The 27,940-nt window shown below is 44.8% G+C and overlaps 2 protein-coding genes across 2 annotated transcripts in view; both read left to right on the top strand.

Annotated features, from left to right (window-relative positions):
• Positions 1 to 6,812, top strand: part of LOC110502581 (DNA-binding protein RFX7) — a 46,816-nt gene extending 40,004 nt beyond the window's left edge. The window contains exons 10-11 of the mRNA XM_036934519.2: positions 542 to 2,210; positions 3,107 to 6,812. Of these exons, the coding sequence (XP_036790414.2) occupies positions 542 to 2,210; positions 3,107 to 6,649 (5,212 nt within the window). The 3' untranslated portion in view covers positions 6,650 to 6,812. The remainder of the gene's footprint in view (positions 1 to 541; positions 2,211 to 3,106) is intronic.
• Positions 6,813 to 24,580: 17,768 nt separating this feature from the next.
• Positions 24,581 to 27,940, top strand: part of LOC110502588 (protogenin B-like) — a 37,196-nt gene continuing 33,836 nt past the window's right edge. The window contains exons 1-2 of the mRNA XM_036960800.2: positions 24,581 to 24,727; positions 25,485 to 25,784. Of these exons, the coding sequence (XP_036816695.2) occupies positions 24,658 to 24,727; positions 25,485 to 25,784 (370 nt within the window). The 5' untranslated portion in view covers positions 24,581 to 24,657. The remainder of the gene's footprint in view (positions 24,728 to 25,484; positions 25,785 to 27,940) is intronic.

Below are 27,940 nucleotides of genomic sequence, written 5' to 3' on the forward strand. Positions count from 1 at the left end.
CTCTGGTCCTCTTGACCTTTAGTACTGTATTGACCTCTCGTCCTCTTGACCTTTAGTACTGTATTGACCTCTGGTCCTCTTGACCTTTAGTACTGTATTGACCTCTCGTCCTCTTGACCTTTAGTACTGTATTGACCTCTGGTCCTCTGCGTTGTGTATTTATCTTCAGAATATTCTTACAACCCTCTGTGGAAAGGGTTCTACACGGAACCCAAAAGGGTTCTAACTGGAACTAAAAGGGTTCTAACTTGAACCAAAAGGGTTCTAACTGGAGGTTCTAACTGGAACCAAAAGAGTTCTAACTGGAGGTTCTAACTTCAACCAAAAAAGGTTCTTCAAAAGGTTCTCCTATGTGGACAGCCGAAGAACCCTTTCAGGTTCTAGATGCAGTAGCATCCCTCAATCATAGCCCTTGTAGCTAAAAAGCTAATTCAATGAACATTCTCCATTGAGCGTGTTTTTTAGTCCAAGAAACCAGCCCTATAAAGTTCAGTTGCCTTTGTTTGTGTTAATAAATTCTTTCCATCTCCTGACGCCACAGGTACCCCCAGATCCTCCCCAAGCCCTCTGCCACGGGGGCCATCACCCTGCGTTCGCCCCCCACCCTGCTCATCACCAACAGCCCCATGAAAACCCACCACGTGATCCAGCCCCAGCTCAGCTCCCACGTCAACGTGGTCAAGATGACAGCCATCTCCCTGACCCCGAGCAACACTATCAGTACCAGCAGTAAAAGTATGGTCCTCAGGCCAGCTTCAGCCTCGGCCGGGGTGGGAACCACCACCACCTTTACCACCATCGCTGCCCTAGAGGAGGTCCAGCAACAGGGACAGAGCCAGGGAGGCCCCACAGCCACCCCACAATGCCCTGCAGTACGGCCTGGCGCCCCAGTCTCCACAGTGGCTCCTGAGGCCATCATCACTGACAATAACCCGGGCGTTAACTCTGATAAACTGAGCACCATACAGAAGTCCCCCGGTGGGTCCAATCGTCCAGAGAGGGCCACTGAGTACCGAGCGTCCAGCGAACCCTCGCTCCTGGTCATATGCTCCCCAGGACCTGAAAGAGTTGCCGCCAGGAGCAAAAGCTACCCTTCCTCTAGCTCCCCTCCCACCTCTGCCACCAATGCAGCGACTATTAGGGTAGAGACCAAGCAGGACAGCAATAACAACAGCAGCACCGCCAACTGTCACCAAGAAAGTCCTTTTTATCTGACTGTTGTGCCCTCGGCCAATCGGAACACTCCTAGCATCAGCGGAAAGTCCTCCTCGTCCAATGGCTTATCGGCTGTTAGCCTACTGTCTGCTAGAGACTCCTCCCCCTGTGCGTCACGTTCTATGAGTCCCCAGAAGCGAACCGGCCCTGGTCTGGATTCCTCCCACGTAATCCCTGTGAAGCGTGTCTTCATCTCCCAGCAACCTTTGGGTGTGACCTTTGACCCCAAACCAGTGGTTACCGCCGCTGTCAAGAGGGTCCCAGCCAGACAAAGCACACCGGCCCGACCGGAGAGCGCCCCCTGTCGAGTGACGGTGAAACAACACCTAGTGCCCACGCAGATCCTGGCGCCGTCTGACTCGCCCGTCGCGAACGCAGAGATCTCCTCCTTCTCCTCTCAGACTGTCAGTGTGAAGCCCCAGTCCTCCTCGTTGCTGCTAGTTAAACAGGAAGACCAGTCCTCTCTAACTCTACGTCTCAGCACTGTCAGCAGTCACACCAGCAGCACTGAAGCCTCTGGTACAACCACCACCGCAGTGTCTGAGCAGCAACAGCAGCAACAACAGCAACAACAGCAACAACAGCAGAAACAGCAACAGGCCTTACTACAGCAGATCACAGCAGGGACAGTAGGAGCACAGCAACACTCTGTCTCTGCGATGGCAGTAGAAGCACAGCAACACTCTGTCTCTGTGATGGCAGTAGAAGCACAACAACACTCTGTCTCTGCGATGGCAGTAGGAGCACAGCAACACTCTGTCTCTGTGATGGCAGTAGGCGCACAGCAACACTCTGTCTCTGTGATGGCAGTAGAAGCACAGCAACACTCTGTCTCTGTGATTGCAGTAGGAGCACAGCAACACTCTGTCTCTGTGATGGCAGTAGAAGCACAACAACACTCTGTCTCTGCGATGGGGAACATGAAAAGCACAATGTTGGAAGAGTCAGCCGCAGGATATGTGGAGGAGCTGCAGAAACAGGCCTTCACTCAGACCGTGAGTGCTTATTATGACCCACTATGGGTCTCTATGGGTCTCTAGTACATGGGTCTCTATGGGACTCTAGTACATGGGTCTCTATGGGTCTCTAGTACATGGGTCTCTATGGGTCTCTAGTACATGGGTCTCTATGGGTCTCTAGTACATGGGTCTCTATGGGTCTCTAGTACATGGGTCTCTATGGGTCTCTATGGGTCTCTAGTACATGGGTCTCTATGGGTCTCTAGTACATGGGTCTCTATGGGTCTCTATGGGTCTCTAGTACATGGGTCTCTATGGGTCTCTAGTACATGGGTCTCTATGGGTCTCTATGGGTCTCTAGTACATGGGTCTCTATGGGTCTCTATGGGTCTCTAGTACATGGGTCTCTATGGGTCTCTATGGGTCTCTATGGGTCTCTATGGGTCTCTAGTACATGGGTCTCTATGGGTCTCTAGTACATGGGTCTCTATGGGTCTCTAGTACATGGGTCTCTATGGGTCTCTAGTACATGGGTCTCTATGGGTCTCTAGTACATGGGTCTCTATGGGTCTCTATGGGTCTCTAGTACATGGGTCTCTATGGGTCTCTATGGGTCTCTAGTACATGGGTCTCTATGGGTCTCTATGGGTCTCTAGTACATGGGTCTCTATGGGTCTCTATGGGTCTCTAGTACATGGGTCTCTATGGGTCTCTAGTACAGTATATCAGGCTAACTATTTTTCATTTGTGTAGTTTACCATCGTTTGTTAAAGTGTCATTCCACGATATTATAACAATTGACCGGACACATTTCTTATTAAAATGTCATTTGATGTTTTTTGAAATCATCCTTGTTGGGTAATACCAATAAAACATTGTCCCTGCTCCTTTTGATTGTCAATAAAGTTATGTTCTATTTCATTCTGTTCTAGATCGCAGCAGACCACACCAAGCAGCAGGCCCTGGGTTCTACCGACCAACACCAACTCTCCAACATCATGTCCCAGACCTCAGACTCCTCTGATCAGTTATCTGGCCTTCACCAGGAGATGGTGGACTTTGCCTCCTCAGCCTCCCAGCACGGCTCCACCATGAACCAACACCAACTCCCAAACATCATGTCCCAGACCTCAGACTCCTCTGATCAGTTATCTGGTCTTCACCAGGAGATGGTGGACTTTGCCTCCTCAGCCTCCCAGCACGGCTCCACCATGAACCAACACCAACTCTCCAACATCACGTCCCAGACCTCAGACTCCTCTGATCAGTTATCTGGTCTTCACCAGGAGATGGTGGACTTTGCCTCCTCAGCCTCCCAGCACGGCTCCACCATGAACCAACACCAACTCTCCAACATCATGTCCCAGACCTCAGACTCCTCTGATCAGTTATCTGGTCTTCACCAGGAGATGGTGGACTTTGCCTCCTCAGCCTCCCAGCACGGCTCCACCATGAACCAACACCAACTCTCCAACATCATGTCCCAGACCTCAGACTCCTCTGATCAGTTATCTGGCCTTCACCAGGAGATGGTGGACTTTGCCTCCTCAGCCTCCCAGCACGGCTCCACCATGGACTACTTCTCCTTTAACGATGACGATATGACCCAGGACAGCATAGTGGAGGAACTGGTTCAGATGGAGGAACAGATGAAGCTGAAGGGCCTCCAGCCGTTGTTCAGTAGCTGTGTGGATAATATCTCTCTCCAGGGACAGCCTGGGGGCCCCCAGGGGCCCATCCTCAACACTCACCACCAGGAGGATAGTTCCTCTTTCTACCAGTCTGCCCATAGCAGCATTACCCCCATCCAGACCCCTACCCTGACTCCAACCCCTACCCCCACGGAGATGACTCTCAGTGGGCACGAGCTGACCAGAGAGAGCCCCTGTTGCCATCACAGCATGGCCCCTATCACACCCGTGGAGGGGCCTCTAGGAGGACGACACACCCCTATAAGCGCTCTGTCTAACTGTTCTAGCGGCATCCCTCCCAGCCCGGTGGAGTGCAGGAACCCGTTTGCCTTCACCCCTATCAACTCCAGCATGGCAGGGGGTTACCACAATGCCTCCGTGGTGTCTGTCTCCTCCAGTCCCATCAAGCCCATGCAGAGACCCATGGCCACGCACCCTGATAAGGCTAAACTCGAGTGGATCAACAACCGCTACAACAGTAGTGGTACTGAAGCTACTGGAGGAGTCGGAGCAGGTTCCGGGTCCGGGTTATCCATCTCTAACCACAGCCTTGGTGGACTCCTGCCTAGTTACCAGGATCTAGTGGATGACCATTTCCGTAAGCCGCACGCCTTCGCTGTCCCGGGCCACAGTGGCCAGTCTTCCCAGGCCCAGTCCAGACAGCGGGACGGCAGCCATTTTGGACATCTCACCCCCATCTCTCCGGCGCAACAGCAGTTGACCAGCGTATCGACCACACCCACCAACACGGCAATCAAACAGGACGAGAGCTTCGCTGTGCCCGCCCCTTTGGACAGCAAGGGTGGAGCCTTGTCATCAGGGGGCGGGGCGTTCCGTTGCCGTAGCGTCAGCCCCGCCGTGAGTGACATGACCTTCAGCGGTACCGACACAACCCCCGACGCCGGCACTACCACTCGATTGGTTGTCTCGCAGTTTAGTTCCCCAATGACCTCACAGGAAATACTCATCATTCTGTCCAACAGCCAATCGGTGGGCGGCAACCTCCACAGCATGGCCCAGCGCAGCCAATCGGTGCCCTTAAACATCATGATGCAGAGCGTTGTGGAGATGCAGGGCATCCAGGGACAGAACCAGAGTAATGCCACTAAGATCACCAACGTCCTCCTGAGTAAGATGGACTCTGACGTGAACGACACTGTGAGGGGCCTGGGCATCAACAACCTCCCTTCCAACTATACCGCCCGCATGAACCTCACCCAGATGCTGGAGACCCAGTCTCAGAGTCAGACTGCCCCTGGGGGAGATGGAGGAGGAGGGGGGAACGCCCACCAGTCTCAGCTGCAGACTGTCATCTCCAGCCCTGCCTCTTTCGAGCTCCAGCAGCACGGGGGTTATCTCACCAGTACCGGAGGAGGCGGTGGGGAGATGAGCTTCAACCAAGCACAATCAGGCCCTGGTGGTGAGGATGTGGACCTGGAGCTACAGCAGATCCAGGAGCTTCAGGAGGCCTCAGGACAGCTCCATCTCCAGCTACTACAAACCCAGGCTAGGCTGCTCCTGAGTCCCCAGCTCCTGAGTCCCCAGCTCCACACTCCCCAGGCCCAGCTCCAGAGTCCTCAGCCCCAGCTCCACATTCCCCACACCCAGCTCCACATTCCCCACCCCCAGCTCCACATTCCCCAGGCCCAGCTCCAGAGTCCACATACCCAGCTCCAGAGTCCCCAGCTCCAGAGTCCCCACACCCAGCTCCAGAGTCCCCACACCCAGCTCCAAAGACCCCAGCTCCAGAGTCCCCACACCCAGCTCCAGAGTCCCCACACCCAGCTCCAGAGTCCCCACACCCAGCTCCAGATTCCCCAGCTCCAGAGTCCCCAGCTCCAGATTCCCCACACCCAGCTCCAGAGTCCCCAGCTCCAGATTCCCCACACCCAGCTCCAGAGTCCCCAGCTCCAGAGTCCCCAGCTCCACATTCCCCACACCCAGCTCCAGAGTCCCCACCCCCAGCTCCACATTCCCCAGGCCCAGCTCCAGAGTCCACACACCCAGCTCCAGAGTCCCCAGCTCCAGAGTCCCCAGCTCCAGAGTCCCCAGCTCCAGAGTCCCCACACCCAGCTCCAGAGTCCCCACCCCCAGCTCCACATTCCCCAGGCCCAGCTCCAGAGTCCACACACCCAGCTCCAGAGTCCCCAGCTCCAGAGTCCACACACCCAGCTCCAGAGTCCCCACACCCAGCTCCAAAGACCCCAGCTCCAGAGTCCCCACACCCAGCTCCAGAGTCCCCACACCCAGCTCCAGAGTCCCCAGCTCCAGAATCCCCAGCTCCAGATTCCCCACACCCAGCTCCAGAGTCCCCAGCTCCAGAGTCCCCAGGCCGGGTTCCAACTCCTCCAGCCCATCACCACCCAGCAACAGCAACAACAACAGGATGAAGAAGACAAGGCACAACAACAGCTAGACTTCAACAGCACTGTCAAAGACCTGTTAGGTGAGGACGGCCTCAATCTCCACGCTGAAGGCCTCAACCCTAGCTCTCAGCTGGTTGGTCAGGTGACCTCGGAACTCAACGCCGCTGTGGCGTCCGACTTCACCGACGACATCAGGCTGACCTCCGACCTCTCCAGTAGCATCACAGACCTGAACACGTTGGACGCTGACCTCCTGTTCGATCCGTCCAATCAGCAGCAAGAACAGTACGAAGACGCCACACTGGAAGAGCTGAAGAACGATCCTCTGTTTCAGCAGATATGTAGTGATACTGTGAACTCCTCGTTCGACTGGCTGGAGTGCAAAGACCAGCCTACTACCGTAGAGATGTTGGGCTAATGATGTTATTGTGTGTGTGAACGAATTGAAGCTCATTCCCTTATATAGTTTACTATGGGTCTTTGCCTATTGGCCCTAGTCAGAAGCAGTGTACAATATAGGGACTAGGGTGTGTCAATTCAGATACAGACTGGCTTGAAAATAAATACGTATATTTATGGGTTTTTGTTTTTTTAATTGTTTTGTCAGGGGAAGAAAGAAACTTCTGGACTCTCGGCCGTTTGTCCAGGGAAAAGTGCCAGCCTAACCTGGAAATCTCTTTTATTGTTAAGATATCTGAGTCACAATACATTACCACTTAATTTCACCTTCCTATGAAATCATCAATGAGTATATTTCAAGTGAGTGAAGATATGGTCCGGGAGACGTGGTCCGGGAGACGTGGTCTGTGAGACGTGGTCTGGGAGACGTGGTCTGGGAGACGTGGTCCGGGAGACGTGGTCCGGGAGACGTGGTCTGTGAGACGTGGTCTGGGAGACGTGGTCTGGGAGACGTGGTCTGGGAGACGTGGTCCGGGAGACGTGGTCTGTGAGACGTGGTCTGTGAGACGTGGTCTGTGAGACGTGGTCCGCGAGACGTGGTCTGGGAGACGTGGTCCGTGAGACGTGGTCCGGGAGACGTGGTCCGTGAGACGTGGTCAGCGAGACGTGGTCTGCGAGACGTGGTCTGCGAGACGTGGTCAGTGAGACGTGGTCAGCGAGGCGTGGTCAGCGAGACGTGGTCCATGAGACATGTTCTGTGTCTGAAATGCCACCCTAGGGTTCTGATCAAGAGTACTGCACTATATGGAGTAGGGGTCCATTTCAGTGGCAGACTTGTTATAGGGGGTAGATTTCCCAAGGTACAGTATAATGAACATCACACAGTTAAACCATATCTTCCTATGTTGTGTGTACTCATTCAATAATGCAATAGTTTTATTCAGAAATCATCTAACACATAGGACATCTGGCGCAAAATCACACAATCACATAATCACATAATCACACTCACATAATCACACAATCACATAATCACATAATCACACTCACATAATCACATAATCACACTCACATAATCACATAATCACACTCACATAATCACACTCACATAATCACATAATCACACTCACATAATCACACTCACATAATCACATAATCACACTCACATAATCACACGATCACACGATCACATAATCACACTCACATAATCACATAATCACACTCGCATAATCACACTCACATAATCACACTCACATAATCACATAATCACACTCGCATAATCACACTCACATAATCACACTCACATAATCACATAATCACACTCGCATAATCACACTCACATAATCACACTCACATAATCACACTCACATAATCACATAATCACACTCGCATAATCACACTCACATAATCACATAATCACACTCACATAATCACACAATCACACGATCACATAATCACATAATCACACTCGCATAATCACACTCACATACTCACATAATCACACTCGCATAATCACACAATCACACAATCACACGATCACATAATCACATAATCACACAATCACATAATCACATAATCACACTCACATAATCACATAATCACACTCACATAATCACACAATCACACGATCACATAATCACATAATCACACTCACATAATCACACTCACATAATCACATAATCACACTCACATAATCACACAATCACACAATCACACGATCACATAATCACATAATCACACAATCACATAATCACATAATCACACGATCACACGATCACATAATCACACGATCACACAATCACGCGTTTGCTGTAGGATGTAGTATCCTGTTTTAGTGTTTCAAAAGTGAATCCAAACAGAAAAATACAACATTCCAAGACAACTTAATAACGAGCACATGACATGTTAGCAGTAAATGTGCCTGCCATGTCCAAACACTGAAAGGGTAGCATCCACAAGCTACCAGGTGCTGAATTTAAGACATCTCCATCATGCATCATATTGAAACCAAATCAATGGCATACTGGTTCATATCTGAACAGTTTAAATGTCAGTCTATATATGCTACTTGTACTGTTCAATTAGGAAGAGAGGGATTTTAAAGATGAGGAAGAGGAGCTGGATTCGCTAGTGCTGGTAGTCTTATCTGGTGAAGAACCAATATGACACTCCTAGGAAGGGAAGCAACAACAAACATGGCTGCCTTATTTTCCAATCTTCCAAGGCCTTACGCCATCCCTACAGACAGACTGTATATAATACTATATAGTAGTACATAGAATCTGCACATTCTAGAACCGATGCTATAATTCTAGAACCGATTCTATAATTCCAGAACCATCCAGAGCTTCACCATTCATATCAAGGCAGCTGTTTAAACTCTGATAATGTTTTCAATACTTTTTTCCTTATGATTCTCTTTTTATTTGCGGTGTCACTTGAGGCATCCATCCTGTATAAAAACAAGCCAAGGCAGTGCACTATGTAGGGAATAGGGTTCTATAGGGTTCTGGTCTAAAGTAGTGTACTATATAGGGAATAGGGTTCTATAGGGCTCTGGTCTAAAGTATTGCACTATATAGGGAATAGGGTTCTATAGGATTCTGGTCTAAAGTAGTGCACTATATAGGGAATAGGGTTCTATAGGGTTCTGGTCTAAAGTAGTGCACTATATAGGGAATAGGGTTCTATAGGGTTCTGGTCTAAAGTAGTGCACTATATAGGGAATAGGGTTCTATAGGGTTCTGGTCTAAAGTAGTGCACTATATAGGGAATAGGGTTCTATAGGGCTCTGGTCTAAAGTAGTGCACTATATAGGGAATAGGGTTCTATAGGGCTCTGGTCTAAAGTAGTGTACTACATAGGGAATAGGGTTCTATAGGGCTCTGGTCTAAAGTAGTGCACTATATAGGGAATAGGGTTCTATAGGGTTCTGGTCTAAAGTAGTGCACTATATAGGGAATAGGGTTCTATAGGGTTCTGGTCTAAAGTAGTGCACTATATAGGGAATAGGGTTCTATAGGGTTCTGGTCTAAAGTAGTGCACTATATAGGGAATAGGGTTCTATAGGGTTCTGGTCTAAAGTAGTGCACTATATAGGGAATAGGGTTTTATAGGGCTCTGGTCTAAAGTAATGCACTATATAGGGAATAGGGTTCTATAGGGTTCTGGTCTAAAGTAGTGCACTATATAGGGAATAGGGTTCTATAGGGCTCTGGTCTAAAGTAGTGCACTATATAGGGAATAGGGTTCTATAGGGCTCTGGTCTAAAGTAGTGCACTATATATAGGGAATAGGGTTCTATAGGGCTCTGGTCTAAAGTAGTGCACTATATATAGGGAATAGGGTTCTATAGGGCTCTGGTCTAAAGTAGTGCACTATATATAGGGAATAGGGTTATATAGGGCTCTGGTCTAAAGTAGTGCACTATATAGGGAATAGGGTTCTATAGGGCTCTGGTCTAAAGTAGTGCACTATATAGGGAATAGGGTTCTATAGGGCTCTGGTCTAAAGTAGTGCACTATATAGGGAATAGGGTTCTATAGGGCTCTGGTCTAAAGTAGTGCACTATATATAGGGAATAGGGTTCTATAGGGCTCTGGTCTAAAGTAGTGCACTATATATAGGGAATAGGGTTATATAGGGCTCTGGTCTAAAGTAGTGCACTATATAGGGAATAGGGTTCTATAGGGCTCTGGTCTAAAGTAGTGCACTATATAGGGAATAGGGTTCTATAGGGCTCTGGTCTAAAGTAGTGCACTATATAGGGAATAGGGTTCTATAGGGCTCTGGTCTAAAGTAGTGCACTATATATAGGGAATAGGGTTCTATAGGGCTCTGGTCTAAAGTAGTGCACTATATATAGGGAATAGGGTTCTATAGGGCTCTGGTCTAAAGTAGTGCACTATATATAGGGAATAGGGTTATATAGGGCTCTGGTCTAAAGTAGTGCACTATATATAGGGAATAGGGTTATATAGGGCTCTGGTCTAAAGTAGTGCACTATATAGGGAATAGGGTTCTATAGGGCTCTGGTCTAAAGTAGTGCACTATATAGGGAATAGGGTTCTATAGGGCTCTGGTCTAAAGTAGTGCACTATATAGGGAATAGGGTTCTATAGGGCTCTGGTCTAAAGTAGTGCACTATATAGGGAATAGGGTTCTATAGGGTTCTGGTCTAAAGTAGTGCACTATATAGGGAATAGGGTTCTATAGGGCTCTGGTCTAAAGTAGTGCACTATATAGGGAATAGGGTTCTATAGGGCTCTGGTCTAAAGTAGTGCACTATATAGGGAATAGGGTTCTATAGGGCTCTGGTCTAAAGTAGTGCACTATATATAGGGAATAGGGTTCTATAGGGCTCTGGTCTAAAGTAGTGCACTATATATAGGGAATAGGGTTATATAGGGCTCTGGTCTAAAGTAGTGCACTATATAGGGAATAGGGTTCTATAGGGCTCTGGTCTAAAGTAGTGCACTATATAGGGAATAGGGTTCTATAGGGCTCTGGTCTAAAGTAGTGCACTATATAGGGAATAGGGTTCTATAGGGCTCTGGTCTAAAGTAGTGTATTATATAGGGAATAGGGTTCTATAGGGCTCTGGTCTAAAGTAGTGTACTATATAGGGAATAGGGTTCTATAGGGCTCTGGTCTAAAGTAGTGCACTGTATAGCCCAGTGTGACCCAACTCTTGTCCTCCAGCACTCCCAACATCAACACATTGTTATTGTTATCCCAGGACAAAAATCCACCTGATTCAACTTGTCAAGTGGCTTGATGATTTAGTTTGGCTTGTCTTGGGGGCCACAACAGATAGATGTCCTGGCGGGGATACTGCAGTTGGAAACCACTGATTATAGAATACCATTTGGGACGCATGAGTTTAAAAGACGAAAAGCTGCAAAAAATCTATGTAAAGTATGTAAATGGCTGAGGTTGTTGCTTAGGCAACACTGGGCCAGTGAGCATGTTGTTGAAACAATCACAGCCAGCCAGTTACAGTGCCTTCGGAAAGTATTCAGACCCCTTGACTTTTTCCACATTTTGTTACATTACAGCCTTATTCTAAAATAGATTATTATTATTTTTAAACACATCCACAAGCAATCTACACACAATACTCCATAATGACATCACAATACCCCATAATGACATCACAATACCCCATAATGACATCACAATACCCCATAATGACATCACAATACCTCATAATGACATCACAATACCCCATAATGACATCACAATACCTCATAATGACATCACAATACCCCATAATGACATCACAATACCCCATAATGACATCACAATACTCCATAATGGCAAAGCAAAAACAGGTTTTTAGAATATCTTGCAAGTATTTACATAAGTATTCAGACCCTCGAAGTTGCTCAACAACTGAGAGACTATTCAGGATCGAGGAAAAGTTGAACGGAAAAAGTATAGAGAGATCATTGGTGAAAACCTTCTCCAGAGCGCTGAATACCTCAGACTGGGGGCGAAGGTTCACCTTCCAACACAACGCAGGAGTGGCTTCGGGACAAGTCTCTGAATGTCCTTGAGTGACCCAGCCAGACCCCGGACATGAACCCGATCAAACATCTCTGGAGAGACCTGAAAATAGCTGTGCAGCAACGCTCCCCATCCAACCTGACAGAGCTTGAGAGAATCTGCAGAGAACAATGGGAAAACCTTCCCAAATACAGGCGTGCCAAGCTTGTAGCGTCATACCCATGTATGACACTACAATGCTGCAGAAATGCTGTAATCGCTGTCAAAGGAGCTTCAACAAAGTACTGGGTAAAGGGTCTGAATACTTATGTAAATGTGATATTTCAGTTTTTTTATTTGTATAAATTAGCAAACATTTCTAAAAAAAAAAAAAAATGTTTTTGCTTTGTCATTATGGGGTATTGTAATGTCATTATGGGGTATTGTGATGTCATTATGGGGTATTGTGATGTCATTATGATATTGCTTTGGATTATAGTGGACTAAGCCAATCTATTACTTCTATGCCTGAACTTGGAATTTGTGATGTCATTATGGGGTATTGTGATGTCATTATGGGGTATTGTGATGTCATTATGGGGTATTGTGGTGTCATTATGGGGTATTGTGATGTCATTATGGGGTATTGTGGGTAGATTGATGAGGGGGGGGGGGGAACTATTAAATACATTTTTGAATAAAGCTGTAACGTAAAACAAAATGTGAAAACAAGTCAAGGGGTCTGAATACTTTCCCGAATGCAATTTATAACAGTAGGGGGATTTGCTTGAGTTTTGGCTATTGTTGTAAAAGTCATAGTCAAACTAAAGCTTCATTAATTTGTAGATAGGATAGATACATAGAAATGTGTTGTGTCACGATGAAAAAGGCTCTACTTACTATATTATGTCCATCATTCTAGTTAATTAATATCTATGTTCCATTTGAGAAAAAAAAGAGAAAAGAAAGCTAAGCAGATTTATAATAGTGAAGATAATGGGTAAGATATTGTGTGTTGGAATGTCTGTCTCATCGCTGTATTTGTAAAAGTAATGCTGTCCGTTTGGTCTCCGGTTTGCTGCTGTGTTTGACTTTTCTTTTAAAGTAACGATAATTATAATTATAATAATAGGTCTCTGATGTGTGCTTTGAACGACAACAAAACATGGATGATTTTATTGACAAGAACAAAACAGATGAGTAGTGGTAGGAAATATTAGCCCGGTTGCATACATTTCTGTGACCGTCATCGATTCTACAGGCGTTGTGCTCAGAACCTTTTAAGCGGAAACACTGGTTAAAACATGTTAATGAGGGAAGACATGTCAATGAGGGAAGACATGTCAATGAGGGAAGACATGACAATGAGGGAAGACATGTGAATGAGGGAAGACATGTCAATGAGGGAAGACATGACAATGAGGGAAGACATGTGAATGAGGGAAGACGTGAATGAGGGAAGACATGTCAATGAGGGAAGACATGTCAATGAGGGAAGACATGACAACGAGGGAAGACATGTCAATGAGGGAAGACATGACAATGAGGTTCCCTGTTCTCAACAGACAAACTTTGTAAGTTCCCTTTGATTTCACTACATGTTTATGATATGAAACACAGCTTTGTCACATAAACCTTAAAATGGACAAATGTAACGATGGAATGACGAACGGAGGCCCCGGTAACAACAACAACAACAAATACACAGAATATTTTTTATGATCTAAGATAAGAAAGAAAGTAAACATTTTATGAAATGTCATGTAGATAATGACTCTACTATAATTATCTTGTAGCAAACATGTGCATTAATAACAATAATAATCTCAGTGAGATTTAATCATTCTCATCCACGAGAATATAATCTTACATTTTGAGGAAAAATGTCATGTTTAAAAACCCTTTTAAAAACCGACATGCTTCATTATGTTGATAAATGACTGTAATGACTGTGTTGATCATTTCTATTTTACTACTTTGTATTCTTAAGTGCTTACCAAAATGGCATTTTATTCCCTATACGGTGCACTACATAGAGAATAGGGTGCCATTTCGGGCGCACATTCAGTAAGGTAACCACTGTCTGTTATGGTAAGGGCGGCTTCTGTGTACCTGACTGGCAGTGTTACTGTAGTTAACTTAATTACAGTAAGTTGGGCAGGTTCTGTGTACCTCACTGGCAGTGCTACTGTAGTTAACTTAATTACAGTAAGTTGGGCAGGTTCTGTGTACCTGACTGGCAGTGTTACTGTAGTTAACTTAATTACAGTAAGTTGGGCGGCTTCTGTGTACCTCCCTGGCAGTGTTACTGTAGTTAACTCAATTACAGTAAGTTGGGCAGGTTCTGTGTACCTGACTGGCAGTGCTACTGTAGTTAACTTAATTACAGTAAGTTGGGCAGGTTCTGTGTACCTGACTGGCAGTGTTACTGTAGTTAACTTAATTACAGTAAGTTGGGCGGCTTCTGTGTACCTCCCTGGCAGTGTTACTGTAGTTAACTTAATTACAGTAAGTTGGGCAGGTTCTGTGTACCTGACTGGCAGTGTTACTGTAGTTAACTTAATTACAGTAAGTTGGGCAGGTTCTGTGTACCTGACTGGCAGTGCTACTGTAGTTAATTTAATTACAGTAAGTTACATTACTTTACATTGTGGGATGTTTACTTAATATAAGTTAAGATAATTCTCTATGTTTCGTTAATTACTGACTGTTATTTTTTATTTTTTTGCATACTTCTTTTTATTTTTGCATTAGTAAAAGATAGAAGTTGTTAACAAAAATGTATTGATTTTTGTGGCATTATACTATAAGGCACTGATATTTTAATTTAATATTTGAATGAAGGAAAATGCACCTCCATCTTTAGATTTACACAAGTTCCAACTATAGAATTAGAATGACTTGTTATGATTCTAAGGTTCCGTCTAGCAGTGACTCGCTGTGAGTTCCGACTGAGCCTGAGCCAGTACCAACTCAGTTTGACTCGTATCTATCCTGTTCATTCCTACCAGTAGAAGAAGCTCCCTCCCTCTGTTGTTGTCTGGTGTACTGTGTCATATGTACAGTAGCTTGTTAATATGGCCAAAACAAATGTGTTAATGTTTCTTTTTAAATGGAAAGTGCTCACTGGTGAGATTTTTAAAGTGGTTTTAAAAGCCAATAAACTTTTTTCATAAAATGTTGCTCTTCATTGTGTTTGCTTCGTTTCTAAATGGTAACGTTGAACTACACAGATCCACTGTATTCTATTTCAAACGCAAAGTTATAGTACTGATGAAAAACTGGCCTCAAGTGGCAACACTATTGATGATAGCCTACTGAGAAGGTTTTCTGTGTCCCCTACGATGAACAGGAACTAACAGAAATACCTTGTCTTTTTTGCAATGAATTTTATCCAAAGTATTAAATGTTTTTCTTTATACAGAGCATTTGTAAAGTATTCATAACCCTTGACCTTTTCCACATTTAGTTACGTTACAGACTTATTCCCAAATGGATTAAATCATTTTTCCCCCATGATCAATCTACACACAATAACCCATAATGACATCACAATACCCCATAATGACAAAGGAAAAACTGGTTTTTTAGAAATTTGGCCAATTTTTTTCTTTTTTTTCTTTTAAAAAGTATTCAAGCCCTTTACTCAGTACTTTGTTGAAGCACCTTTGGTAGTGATTACAGCCTTGAGTCTTCTTGGGTATGATGCTACAAGCTTGGCACACCTGTATTTGGGGAGTTTCTCCCATTCTTTACTGCAGATCCTCTCAAGCTCTGTCAGGTTGGATGGAGAGTGTTGCTGCACAGATATTTTCAGGTCTCTCCAGAGATGTTCAGTTGGGTTCAAGTCCGAGCTCTGGCTGGGCCACGCAAAGACATTCAGAGACTTGTCCTGACGCCACTCCTGCGTTGTCTTGGCTGTGTGCTTAGGGTCATTGACCTGTTGGAAGGTGAACCTTCACCCCAGTCTGAGGTCCTGAGCGCTCTGGAGCAGGTTTTCATCAAGGATCTCTCTGTACTTTGCTCCTTCCATCTTTCCCTTGATCCTGAATAGTCTCCCAGTCCCTGCCACTGAAAAACATCCCCACAACATGATGTTGCCACCATCATGCTTCGCTGTAGGGATGGTGCCACCACCATGCTTCGCTGTAGGGATGGTGCCAGGTTTCCTCCAGACGTGACGCTTGGCATTCAGGTCAAAGAGTTCAATCTTGGTTTCATCAGACCAGATAATCTTGTTTCTCATGGTCTGAGACTCCAAGAGGGCTGTCATGTGCCTTTTACTGAGGAATGTCTTCCGTCTGGCTACTCTACCATAAAGGCCTGATTGGTGAAATGATGCAGAGATGGTTGTCCTTCCGGAAGGTTCTCCCATCTCCACAGAGGAACTCTGGAGCTCTGTCAGAGTGACCATCGGGTTCTTGGTCAGCTCCCTGACCAAGGCCCTTCTCCTCTGATTGCTCAGTTTGACCGGGCGGCCAGCTCTAAGAAGAGTCTTGGTGGTTCCAAACTTCTTCCATTTAAGAATGATGGAGGCCACTGTGTTCTTGGGGACCTTCAATGCTGCAGAAATGTTTTGGTACCCTTCCCCAGATCTGTGCCTCGACACAATCCTGTCATGGAGCTCTACTGACAATACCTTCGACCTCATGGCTTGGTTTTTGCTCTGACATGCACTTTCAACTGTGGGACCTTCTATAGACAGGTGTGTGCCTTTCCAAATCATGTCCAATCAATTGAATTTACCACAGGTGGTCTCCAATCAAGTTGTAGAAACATCTCAAGGATGATCAATGGAAACAGGATGCACCTGAGCTCAGTTTTGAGTCTCATAGCAAAGGGTCTGAATACTTATGTAAATAAGATATTTCTGTTTTTTATTTTTCATACATTTGCAAAAATGTGCTTTGTCATGATGGGGTATTGTGATGTCATTATGGGGTATTGTGATGTCATTATGGGGTATTGTGATGTCATGATGGGGTATTGTGATGTCATTATGGGGTATTGTGATGTCACTATGGGGTATTGTGAGTAGATTGATGAGGAAACATTTTTCTTTAAATCAATTTTAGAATAAGGCTGTAATGTAACAAAATCTGGAAAAAGTCAAGGGGTCTGAATACTCTCCGAATGCTCTGTAGATGTTGTATCCGATTGTTCTTTTGCGTTGACAATATGGCAGAGCTGGGGGTCAACCTCAAGCCCCTACACATCAAAAGGTTAAAGGTCAAGTCAGCCCATTGGATGGCTCCTGGGTTAACTGGGGAGGAGGGGCCTCCCTCTTCCCCCACACAAATCCCCTCGACCAATCAGGGTGAAGTCTGTTGGTCTTGTCTCTCCGTTCCCAGGCCCTCTACCGTATTTATAACATGTTAATGACCTTTACTCCTATTGATCATGACCTTGCCCAGCCTGACCCCTGACTCTTGACCCTGAGAGTGAGGAGCCTTGTCACTGTGCTGTGCCTCCACACAGTGACAGTGTTGTTTAAGCAGTATGTGGTCCAATCAATGACATAGAGCAATAAAGAACACACCCCTTCCCTGAGATGCTGACTAAAGGAAAATAAACTATACACACGAAGAAAAAAGTTGCACACTCATCTCTCCTTGCTCTCGATATTGGTCAATTCTATATGAATTCCACACAGTGCCATTTGGCAGGATATCCTAGTGGTTAGAGCATTGGGACTAGTAACCAAAAGGTTGCAAGTTCAAATCCCCGAGCTGACAAGGTACAAATCTGTCGTTCTGTCCCCTGAACAGGCAGTTAACCCACTGTTCCTAGGCCTTCATTGAAAATAAGAATTTGTTCTTAACTGACTTGCCTAGTTAAATAAAGATCAAATTTACAAAACATTTAGCAGTGTTGGGGAGTAGTGATCTACATAAAGTTCAACTAGTAATTTAATTTTGTTTTGATGTAGCTTGGTGGTAGTTGAACTGAATTCAAATCTAGGTTGTGTTTTCAAATAGTTAATTTTTTAAAATGACCATGTAGTGGTGTAGCTAACTACTGGAACTATACACTACTGTTTTATCATGTAGCGGGTATAGCTAACTACTGGAACTATACACTACTGTTTTACCATGTAGCGGTGTAGCTAACTACTGGAACTACACACTACTGTTTTACCATGTAGCGGTGTAGCTAACTATTGGAGCTACACACTACTGTTTTACCATGTAGCGTTGTAGCTAACTACTGGAACTACACACTACTGTTTTACCATGTAGCGGTGTATCTAATTACTGGAACTACACACTACTGTTTTACCATGTAGCGGTGTAGCTAACTACTGGAACTACACACTACTGTTTTACCATGTAGCGGTGCAGCTAACTACTGGAACTACACACTACTGTTTTACCATGTAGCGGTGTAGCTAACTACTGGAACTACACACACTACTGTTTTACCATGTAGCGGTGTAGCTAACTACTGGAACTACACACTACTGTTTTACCATGTAGCGGTGTAGCTAACTACTGGAACTACACGCTACTGTTTTACCATGTAGCGGTGTAGCTAACTACTGGAACTACACGCTACTGTTTTACCATGTAGCGGTGTAGCTAACTACTGGAACTACACGCTACTGTTTTACCATGTAGCGGTGTAGCTAACTACTGGAACTACACGCTACTATTTTACCATGTAGCGGTGTAGCTAACTACTGGAACTACACGCTACTGTTTTACCATGTAGCGGTGTAGCTAACTACTGGAACTACACGCTACTGTTTTACCATGTAGCGGTGTAGCTAACTACTGGAACTACACACTACTGTTTTACCATGTAGCGGTGTAGCTAACTACTGGAACTACACACGACTATTTTACCATGTAGCGGTGTAGCTAACTACTGGAACTACACGCTACTGTTTTACCATGTAGCGGTGTAGCTAACTACTGGAACTACACGCTACTGTTTTACCATGTAGCGGTGTAGCTAACTACTGGAACTACACACTACTGTTTTACCATGTAGCGGTGTAGCTAACTACGTGGGTGTCGATTATGGATTATGCGGAAGACACATTTCAGTTGAATACATTCAGTTGGACAACTAACTAGGTATCCCCCCTTTCCCTTTCTCTATTAGGCTCAATAACACATTCTGCTAACATCTGACTCCAGATCTGTTCTTTTAATTTTGTATTCTATGACGTTTCAGATTGAGATACGATACTTTTTCACAAAGTACTTTGGATTTTGTAAATTACTTTATCAAAGTAACTTTAGTTAAGTAAACTATATTTTTCTTAAGGGTAGCTTTAGTGTAGCTTAAATTATTCTGGTGTGAGGTAATGGGTAGCTTAGTAAACTATATTTTCCGATTAGTCTCCCCAACACTAACATTTAGGGCACATAAGTAGCCAGATTTAACCAGGGAATGAATGTGGATGATACAATACTATAAACAGATATATAAACAGCAGCTCAGTATTGGACTGTGTGAGTTACAGCACCGTTAGGTCTTAATGATTTCACCAGGGACTGTGCAGGGTGGTGGATAATGTAGGCACTCTACGAATGAGGATTATGATAACAGATGTAGTTTAACAACACACACCTGTACAGGGTGGTGGATAATGTAGGCACTCTACGAATGAGGATTATGATAACAGATGTAGTTTAACAACACACACCTGTACAGGGTGGTGGATAATGTAGGCACTCTACGAATGAGGATTATGATAACAGATGTAGTTTAACAACACACACCTGTACAGGGTGGTGGATAATGTAGGCACTCTACGAATGAGGATTATGATAACAGATGTAGTTTAACAACACACACCTGTGCAGGGTGGTGGATAATGTAGGCACTCTACGAATGAGGATTATGATAACAGATGTAGTTTAACAACACACACCTGTACAGGGTGGTGGATAATGTAGGCACTCTACGAATGAGGATTATGATAACAGATGTAGTTTAACAACACACACCTGTACAGGGTGGTGGATAATGTAGGCACTCTACGAATGAGGATTATGATAACAGATGTAGTTTAACAACACACACCTGTACAGGGTGGTGGATAATGTAGGCACTCTACGAATGAGGATTATGATAACAGATGTAGTTTAACAACACACACCTGTACAGGGTGATGGATAATGTAGGCACTCTACGAATGAGGATTATGATAACAGATGTAGTTTAACAACACACACCTGTGCAGGGTGATGGATAATGTAGGCACTCTACGAATGAGGATTATGATAACAGATGTAGTTTAACAACACACACCTGTACAGGGTGGTGGATAATGTAGGCACTCTACGAATGAGGATTATGATAACAGATGTAGTTTAACAACACACACCTGTACAGGGTGGTGGATAATGTAGGCACTCTACGAATGAGGATTATGATAACAGATGTAGTTTAACAACACACACCTGTACAGGGTGATGGATAATGTAGGCACTCTACGAATGAGGATTATGATAACAGATGTAGTTTAACAACACACACCTGTGCAGGGTGATGGATAATGTAGGCACTCTACGAATGAGGATTATGATAACAGATGTAGTTTAACAACACACACCTGTACAGGGTGGTGGATAATGTAGGCACTCTACGAATGAGGATTATGATAACAGATGTAGTTTAACAACACACACCTGTACAGGGTGGTGGATAATGTAGGCACTCTACGAATGAGGATTATGATAACAGATGTAGTTTAACAACACACACCTGTGCAGGGTGGTGGATAATGTAGGCACTCTACGAATGAGGATTATGATAACAGATGTAGTTTAACAACACACACCTGTGCAGGGTGATGGATAATGTAGGCACTCTACGAATGAGGATTATGATAACAGATGTAGTTTAACAACACACACCTGTACAGGGTGATGGATAATGTAGGCACTCTACGAATGAGGATTATGATAACAGATGTAGTTTAACAACACACACCTGTACAGGGTGATGGATAATGTAGGCACTCTACGAATGAGGATTATGATAACAGATGTAGTTTAACAACACACACCTGTACAGGGTGATGGATAATGTAGGCACTCTACGAATGAGGATTATGATAACAGATGTAGTTTAACAACACACACCTGTACAGGGTGATGGATAATGTAGGCACTCCTTTTGAATATGACGTTATTTTATTTTTAAAAGTCAAATACCCCTTTAACTGTTTCTACACAGCATTAAAACATAAAGGAGAGATGTTGAGGTTCTGATTCAAACCTTAACAGATGGTCCTGTACTGATTTCACCTGCATTACGAAACCTTTAAATTGAAACAGAGCACATTTGTAAATGAATGAATACTAAAGAGATGATCGGACAGCGTTATCCTGACCATTAGTAGTCTTGAGCTTTGACTGAAGTGGGGCAGATATGATTAAATCAATCAATGGTCGGCTCTCTAATCAATATATAATTACACTGCACACTCCATCATGACAGGGTGTTTAAGACCATATTTACACTTTCCTTCACTGACAGTTGAAGCTCACAAGCAACCTTTTTTTTAATGTTTTATTTAACCTTTATTTAACAAGGCAAGTCAGTTATTAACTCTTATTTTCATTGACAGCCTAGGAACAGTGGGTTAACTGCCTTGTTCAGGGGGCAGAACGACAGATTTTTACCTTGTCAGCTCGGGGGTTCTGCTCTTGCAACGTTACTGGCCCAACGCTCCAAAGGAGATGTGTCGCGCTGCAAGAGGCAAAATGGTGGTCGCACCATTTCACAGCATACTTGGCATGCTTTTTTTTTGCAATGGTATGGTAAAAAGGGGACAAAACAAATAAATAAACCAATAAAATAAAAGTATTTTCCTCAAGTGCAAGGTGAGACAAAATGTCTAGATTAAATCTTTGCCTATGTAGAGAGCAGAGAGAGAGAAAGAGAGATTGGATTATTTATTTTTTTAGCTGACCACAGCACAGCTGATTTCAACCTCACAGCTGGAGCCTATTGTGTGGTTATTGAATGAGGGTGGAGGGATGACAGGGTTAAGGGGAGAGGAGGGAGGAGCTTCCTTGGCAAAAGACATAGCCACTCCAAGTCCATGGTGGCCGGTTGAATCAACAGCTGAATTAATGTAGGAAGCCAGCTGATTGGCTACCACCGTCAATATCACTTCATAATTAGCAAGTTCGACGGTCGAACAGAGCAGCTGTTTCATATAGGGACTTGATCACCAGGTTTTTTTTTTTTTTAAATCAACGCATTGGTCTTTGGTAACTGCTTTCTAAACCCATAAACAACATCTAATAAATATATGGTGATGCCAGCAATTGTTGGATATCGTATGGTGCAGCATTGGGGAACATCCCCGCGTCGCCACTACGCGCGCACACACCAAGTCTATTTTTCTATGGGCACAAGCAAGGCTGTTGCGGTGAACGTATTTCAGCCACGCTGACGGTCGCAAGTCACGAAGGCAGTCAAATTCCATGTGACCATTTAGTCGTGGTAATTAGGCTTCTCCAAGCTCTGATTGCCATCAGCAGCATCAGAACTTGGAGAAGCCTAATTATCATGACTAATGGAATCGAAAATCTAACCACACTCCTTGCCTGTGAAGCCCTTTTTGTGCAAAGCATTGATGACGGCACGTGTTTCCTTGCAGGTAACCATGGTTGACAGAGGAAGAACAATGATCCTCCTTTTGAAGCTTCCAGTTTTTTATTTGAACTCAATTATCATGACAGCTGATCTGCAATTAACTCTAATGAACATATCCTCTGCAGCAGAGGTAACTCTGGGTCTTCCTTTCCTGTGACGGTCCTCATGAGAGCCAGTTAACTCTAATGAACGTATCTTCTGCAGCAGAGGTAACTCTGGGTCTTCCTTTCCTGTGACGGTCCTCATGAGAGCCAGTTAACTCTAATGAACTTATCCTCTACAGCAGAAGTAACTCTGGGTCTTCCTTTCCTGTGGTGGTCCTCATGAGAGCCAGTTAACTCTAATGAACTTATCCTCTGCAGCAGAGGTAACTCTGGGTCTTTCTTTCCTGTGACGGTCCTCATGAGAGCCAGTTAACTCTAATGAACGTATCCTCTGCAGCAGAGGTAACTCTGGGTCTTCCTTTCCTGTGGTGGTCCTCATGAGAGCCAGTTAACTCTAATGAACGTATCCTCTGCAGCAGAGGTAACTCTGGGTCTTCCTTTCCTGTGGTGGTCCTCATGAGAGCCAGTTAACTCTAATGAACGTATCCTCTGCAGCAGAGGTAACTCTGGGTCTTCCTTTCCTGTGGCCGTCCTCATGAGAGCCAGTTAACTCTAATGAACTTATCATCTGCAGCAGAGGTAACTCTGGGTCTTCCTTTCCTGTGGCGGTCCTAATGAGAGACAGTTAACTCTAATGAACTTATCCTCTGCAGCAGAGGTAACTCTGGGTCTTCCTTTCCTGTGGTGGTCCTCATGAGAGCCAGTTAACTCTAATGAACTTATCCTCTGCAGCAGAGGTAACTCTGGGTCTTCCTTTCCTGTGGCGGTCCTCATGAGAGCCAGTTAACTCTAATGAACTTATCCTCTGCAGCAGAGGTAACTCTGGGTCTTCCTTTCCTGTGGCGGTCCTCATGAGAGCCAGTTAACTCTAATGAACTTATCCTCTGCAGCAGAGGTAACTCTGGATCTTCCTTTCCTGTGACGGTCCTCATGAGAGACAGTTTCATCAGAGCGCTTGATGGTTTTTGTGACTGCAACTGAAGAAACTTTTAAGGTTCTTGAAATGTTCCGTATTGACTGTCCTTCATGTCTTAAAGTAATGATGGACTATCATTTCTCTTTGCCTATTTGAGCTGTTCTTGCCAAAATATGGACTTGGTCTTTTACCAAATAGGGATATCTTCTGTATACCAGCCCTACCTTGTCACAACACAACTGAAATGGCTCAAACACACTAAGAAGGAAATACATTCCACAAATTAATGAACAACTGTTAATTGAAATGCATTCCAGGTGACTACCTCATGAAGCTGGTTGAGAGAATACAAGAGTGTGCAAAGCAAAGCAATTGTTTTAACTTTTTAAAATGTAACCTTTATTTATCAAGGCAAATGGTTTGCTACTTTGAAGAATCTCAAATATAAAATGTTTGTTAAATTGTTTAACACTTTTTTTGGTTACTACATGATTCCATATGTGTTATTTCATAGTTGTGATGTCTTCACTACTATTCTACAATGTAGAAAATAGTACAAATACTGAAAAACCCTGGAATGAGTAGGTGTGTCCAAACTTTTGACTGGTACTATACATGTAGTGTGTTTCCACTAGTGGTTCCCTCCTGCCCACACCCGCGGCCGACCCGCAGACCCCTCGCCACACAGTTTGGGAACCACTAGTGGAAACCCCACCACATGCGCCCCACGATTAAAGCTTGGCTCAAGAAGCGCATGCGCCGTCAGGGGGGTGGGGTCTCAGCCGGAGTCTGTCTCAGGAGTTCTCAGCACCGGTGTCACTCGTCATTTGAGGGAGGCTCGCAGCACGATGGGGAACGGCGGTCCTCCTTTATAGAATGACAGGACAATCGGAATAAATGGCGATTTTGAAAAGGAATCGATACCAGCAGTGTTTGCTGTGTTTTGTTTTGTTTATTCAACTATCAGGTTAAGTAATTTTTGTTTTCTTCCTGTATCTTTTCTGTGTCAGTAGTTCTTTGGAACTGCAAGAGAGTTTGAGGTCCGTGTGTGTGTGTGTGTGTGTGTGTGACCAGACATAAACCGTACCAGACCGGATGACCACAGAATGTAGCCACAACCTTTTGGGCGGATAATATACCGGGCAAAAAAAAAGGATGCACGAGAAAAAATCATATAGTTTATAACGTAAACGGGAAAAAACAAGTTAATATTCTGTGTAAAATGCTGTGATTACATAGTCTAGAGGAATCGAGTGACTGACTTGAGTGGCGGTGATTGTTTTGGCCAGTGTCCAGTTGTTAATTTCTGCATGGACCAAAACCATGCATTCAAATATTCAAATTAACGGATTTTTCCCAATTCAAACGGACAATTTGGTATATATTTTTTGGTCTCATCAACACTGTATTGTGTACCAAGTAACCTGAGCAATAACTAGGCTATACACTGTATCAGAGTTATTTATTTTTCTTTCTATTTGTGATGTATTTATCAGGAAATACATGAAACGGTCGAGAATTTTACACTAAAAGCTATACACTGCTATAATACACTGCTATGGTAACCATGCAAGTATTGTGCAATACATGAGTGCCCAATAGAGTCCCACAGACCTGACAGGACAGACCTAACATATCAATGCCTTCCTCTCCATCCATCCATTTCTCCATCCTTCCTCCTCCTTCCTTCTCATTAACGGTCCCCTCTCCTTTCCATTTCCCAGGTGTTTTTTGTTTCAGTGAGCTCTCCTTCATCACAGAACCCAGTGATGTTGTAGTAATAACCAGGGATCCAGTGACCCTGGACTGTGTGGCCCACGGACAGCCTCCCATCACCATCAGATGGCTGAGGAATGGAGTCAGGGTAGAGGAGAGCGAACGGCTACAAATCCTGTCCAACGGATCACTGTACATACCTGAGGTCAGGAGAGACGGAGAGGAGTCAGACAAAGGGTTCTATCAATGCCTCTCTCAGAATAGATATGGAGCCATATTAAGCCAGAGATCCCGACTGACTATCACAAGTAAGTATGGAGCATGAGGCAAATACAATGTGTCACTGGAAAGCACACATTGTATATACCTCTTAACAGGTATATCAAACACATCGTTGCAGGTTGTATGTAGAATGCTATAGAACAACAACATTTGTAATGACACACACTAACACGTTATTGAGAAAAGTCCTCAGTAAAGTTTTGCCGGTCATTAGAAGTTGTCCAGTGTTTTTAGGAAGTGGACAGGCCTCTCCTTATTGGTGGTAAAATATTCTTGTGGAGTTATAGACTTCTTTCAAAGTTTTTTTTAAACATCAATTAAGTACTGATGGACAGTCTGAAAGATAATTAAATACTCAGGTTAACAGGTTATATGTGTAATTTAGGAAAAGTAATATGGAAGCGCGCGCACACACACACACACACACACACACCATTTCCTGGAAAATGGGATCAGTCAGTCTGCCGTGTTCTTGTGTTGGTTCATTGTCAGTGGAGACCAGTGCTCTCTCTCTGTGATTGTCTGTCACTTTTAGCCCTTTGTCTGGCCTGCCTTGACTGTTCCTTACTGGCCCTGACGGTTCCTGTCTGTTCCTGACTGTTCCTGACTGTTCCTTACTGGCCCTGACTGTTCCTGACTGGCCCTGACTGTTCCTGACTGGCCCTGACGGTTCCTGACTGTTCCTGACTGGCCCTGACAGTTCCTTACTGGCCCTGACTGGCCCTGACTGTTCCTGACTGTTCCTGACTGGCCCTGACTGTTCCTGACTGGCCCTGACTGTTCCTGACGGTTCCTGACTGTTCCTGACTGGCCCTGACTGTTCCTGACAGTTCCTTACTGGCCCTGACTGTTCCTGACAGTTCCTTACTGGCCCTGACTGTTCCTGACTGTTCCTGACTGGCCCTGACAGTTCCTTACTGGCCCTGATTGTTCCTGACTGGCCCTGACTGTTCCTGACTGGCCCTGGCTGGCCCTGACTGTTCCTGACTGGCCCTGACTGGCCCTGACTGTTCCTGACTGGCCCTGACTGTTCCTGACGGTTCCTGACTGGCCCTGACTGTTCCTGACAGTTCCTTACTGGCCCTGACGGTTCCTGACAGTTCCTTACTGGCCCTGACTGTTCCTGACAGTTCCTGACTGGCCCTAAAGAAAAGACTCTGTTGCAGGGCATTAGTTGTGTCCACATCTCAGTGGACAGGACAGCTGTCCAGGTCTATGGTCTATTGAGCATCACCAGGCCAGTTCTTAGACACAACCACATGGGTTGGCTTCGTTTAGTCTGGTTTATCTTTTTGGTAGGATATTTTTTTCATATTTTCCTGTAGGACATAATTTAGGGATGGGGGTGGGGGGGCGATAATTTAAGTATCACATATTCCTTGTTTATCAAAAGCAACACCAATATCGATGTTGCTTAGTTTATTGTAAGTTTTAATAATAGTTGTTAGATCTGGCAATGATGAGTGTGGCTCCTAAAGGGTTAAAGGTTTTGGCCAGCTGTATGGAGGCTGGGGAGGCAGAGGTTGGAGGAGGGGCATATCTCTTTCTCTCTGCTGCTCCCCATCATTCCCAGAGGCCCAGAGAGGTCAAGGGTTGCATGGGAAAGTCTTTGTGATGTCACCGCCCGGCCTAGCCTGCTCTGAGCGCTGTGCTGGGTCTGGGGGTTGCCCTGTCCTGCTGTCCTCTTGTCCTTTCACTAGTCCGTTGGTCCTTTCAGTGTCTCTCTAGTCGCTGACCTCTCCCACACTCACTATCATTGTCAAGGGCAACTCTATTGTTCTATGTATGTATAGACTAGGCCCGATCTGTCATGCGGGTGACTAGGTTGTATTATCAAACATCTGAAGAAGAAAAAAATGCTCAGGAAAGGAAAGCTACGAGAGTTCTGTGATGTTTATTATTATGTCTGATTTCAGTTTGATAACAGTCGTGTTCTACCACTGATGTCATAGAGCAACGTGCTCTATGACATCACACTACACCCGCATCTTTACAATCATACTACAGCAACATTGTTTCATATTCTAAAACAAAACAACTAACAAAAAAACTAAGTCTCTTTTTTTTTTTTTTGGGGGGGGGTAGACAATAGCTGACCAGACCGATAACAGTCTTCGATCCGACCAGGTCTCCCCCCACCAATTTGGGCTGAAATTGGATGGACATGGGGGGCTGGGTTTGA

The sequence above is a fragment of the Oncorhynchus mykiss genome, chromosome 2 (genome assembly GCF_057628025.1).
Source record: "Oncorhynchus mykiss isolate SJ-2025 chromosome 2, ASM5762802v1, whole genome shotgun sequence".
NCBI classification, from domain to species: Eukaryota; Metazoa; Chordata; class Actinopteri; order Salmoniformes; family Salmonidae; genus Oncorhynchus; species Oncorhynchus mykiss.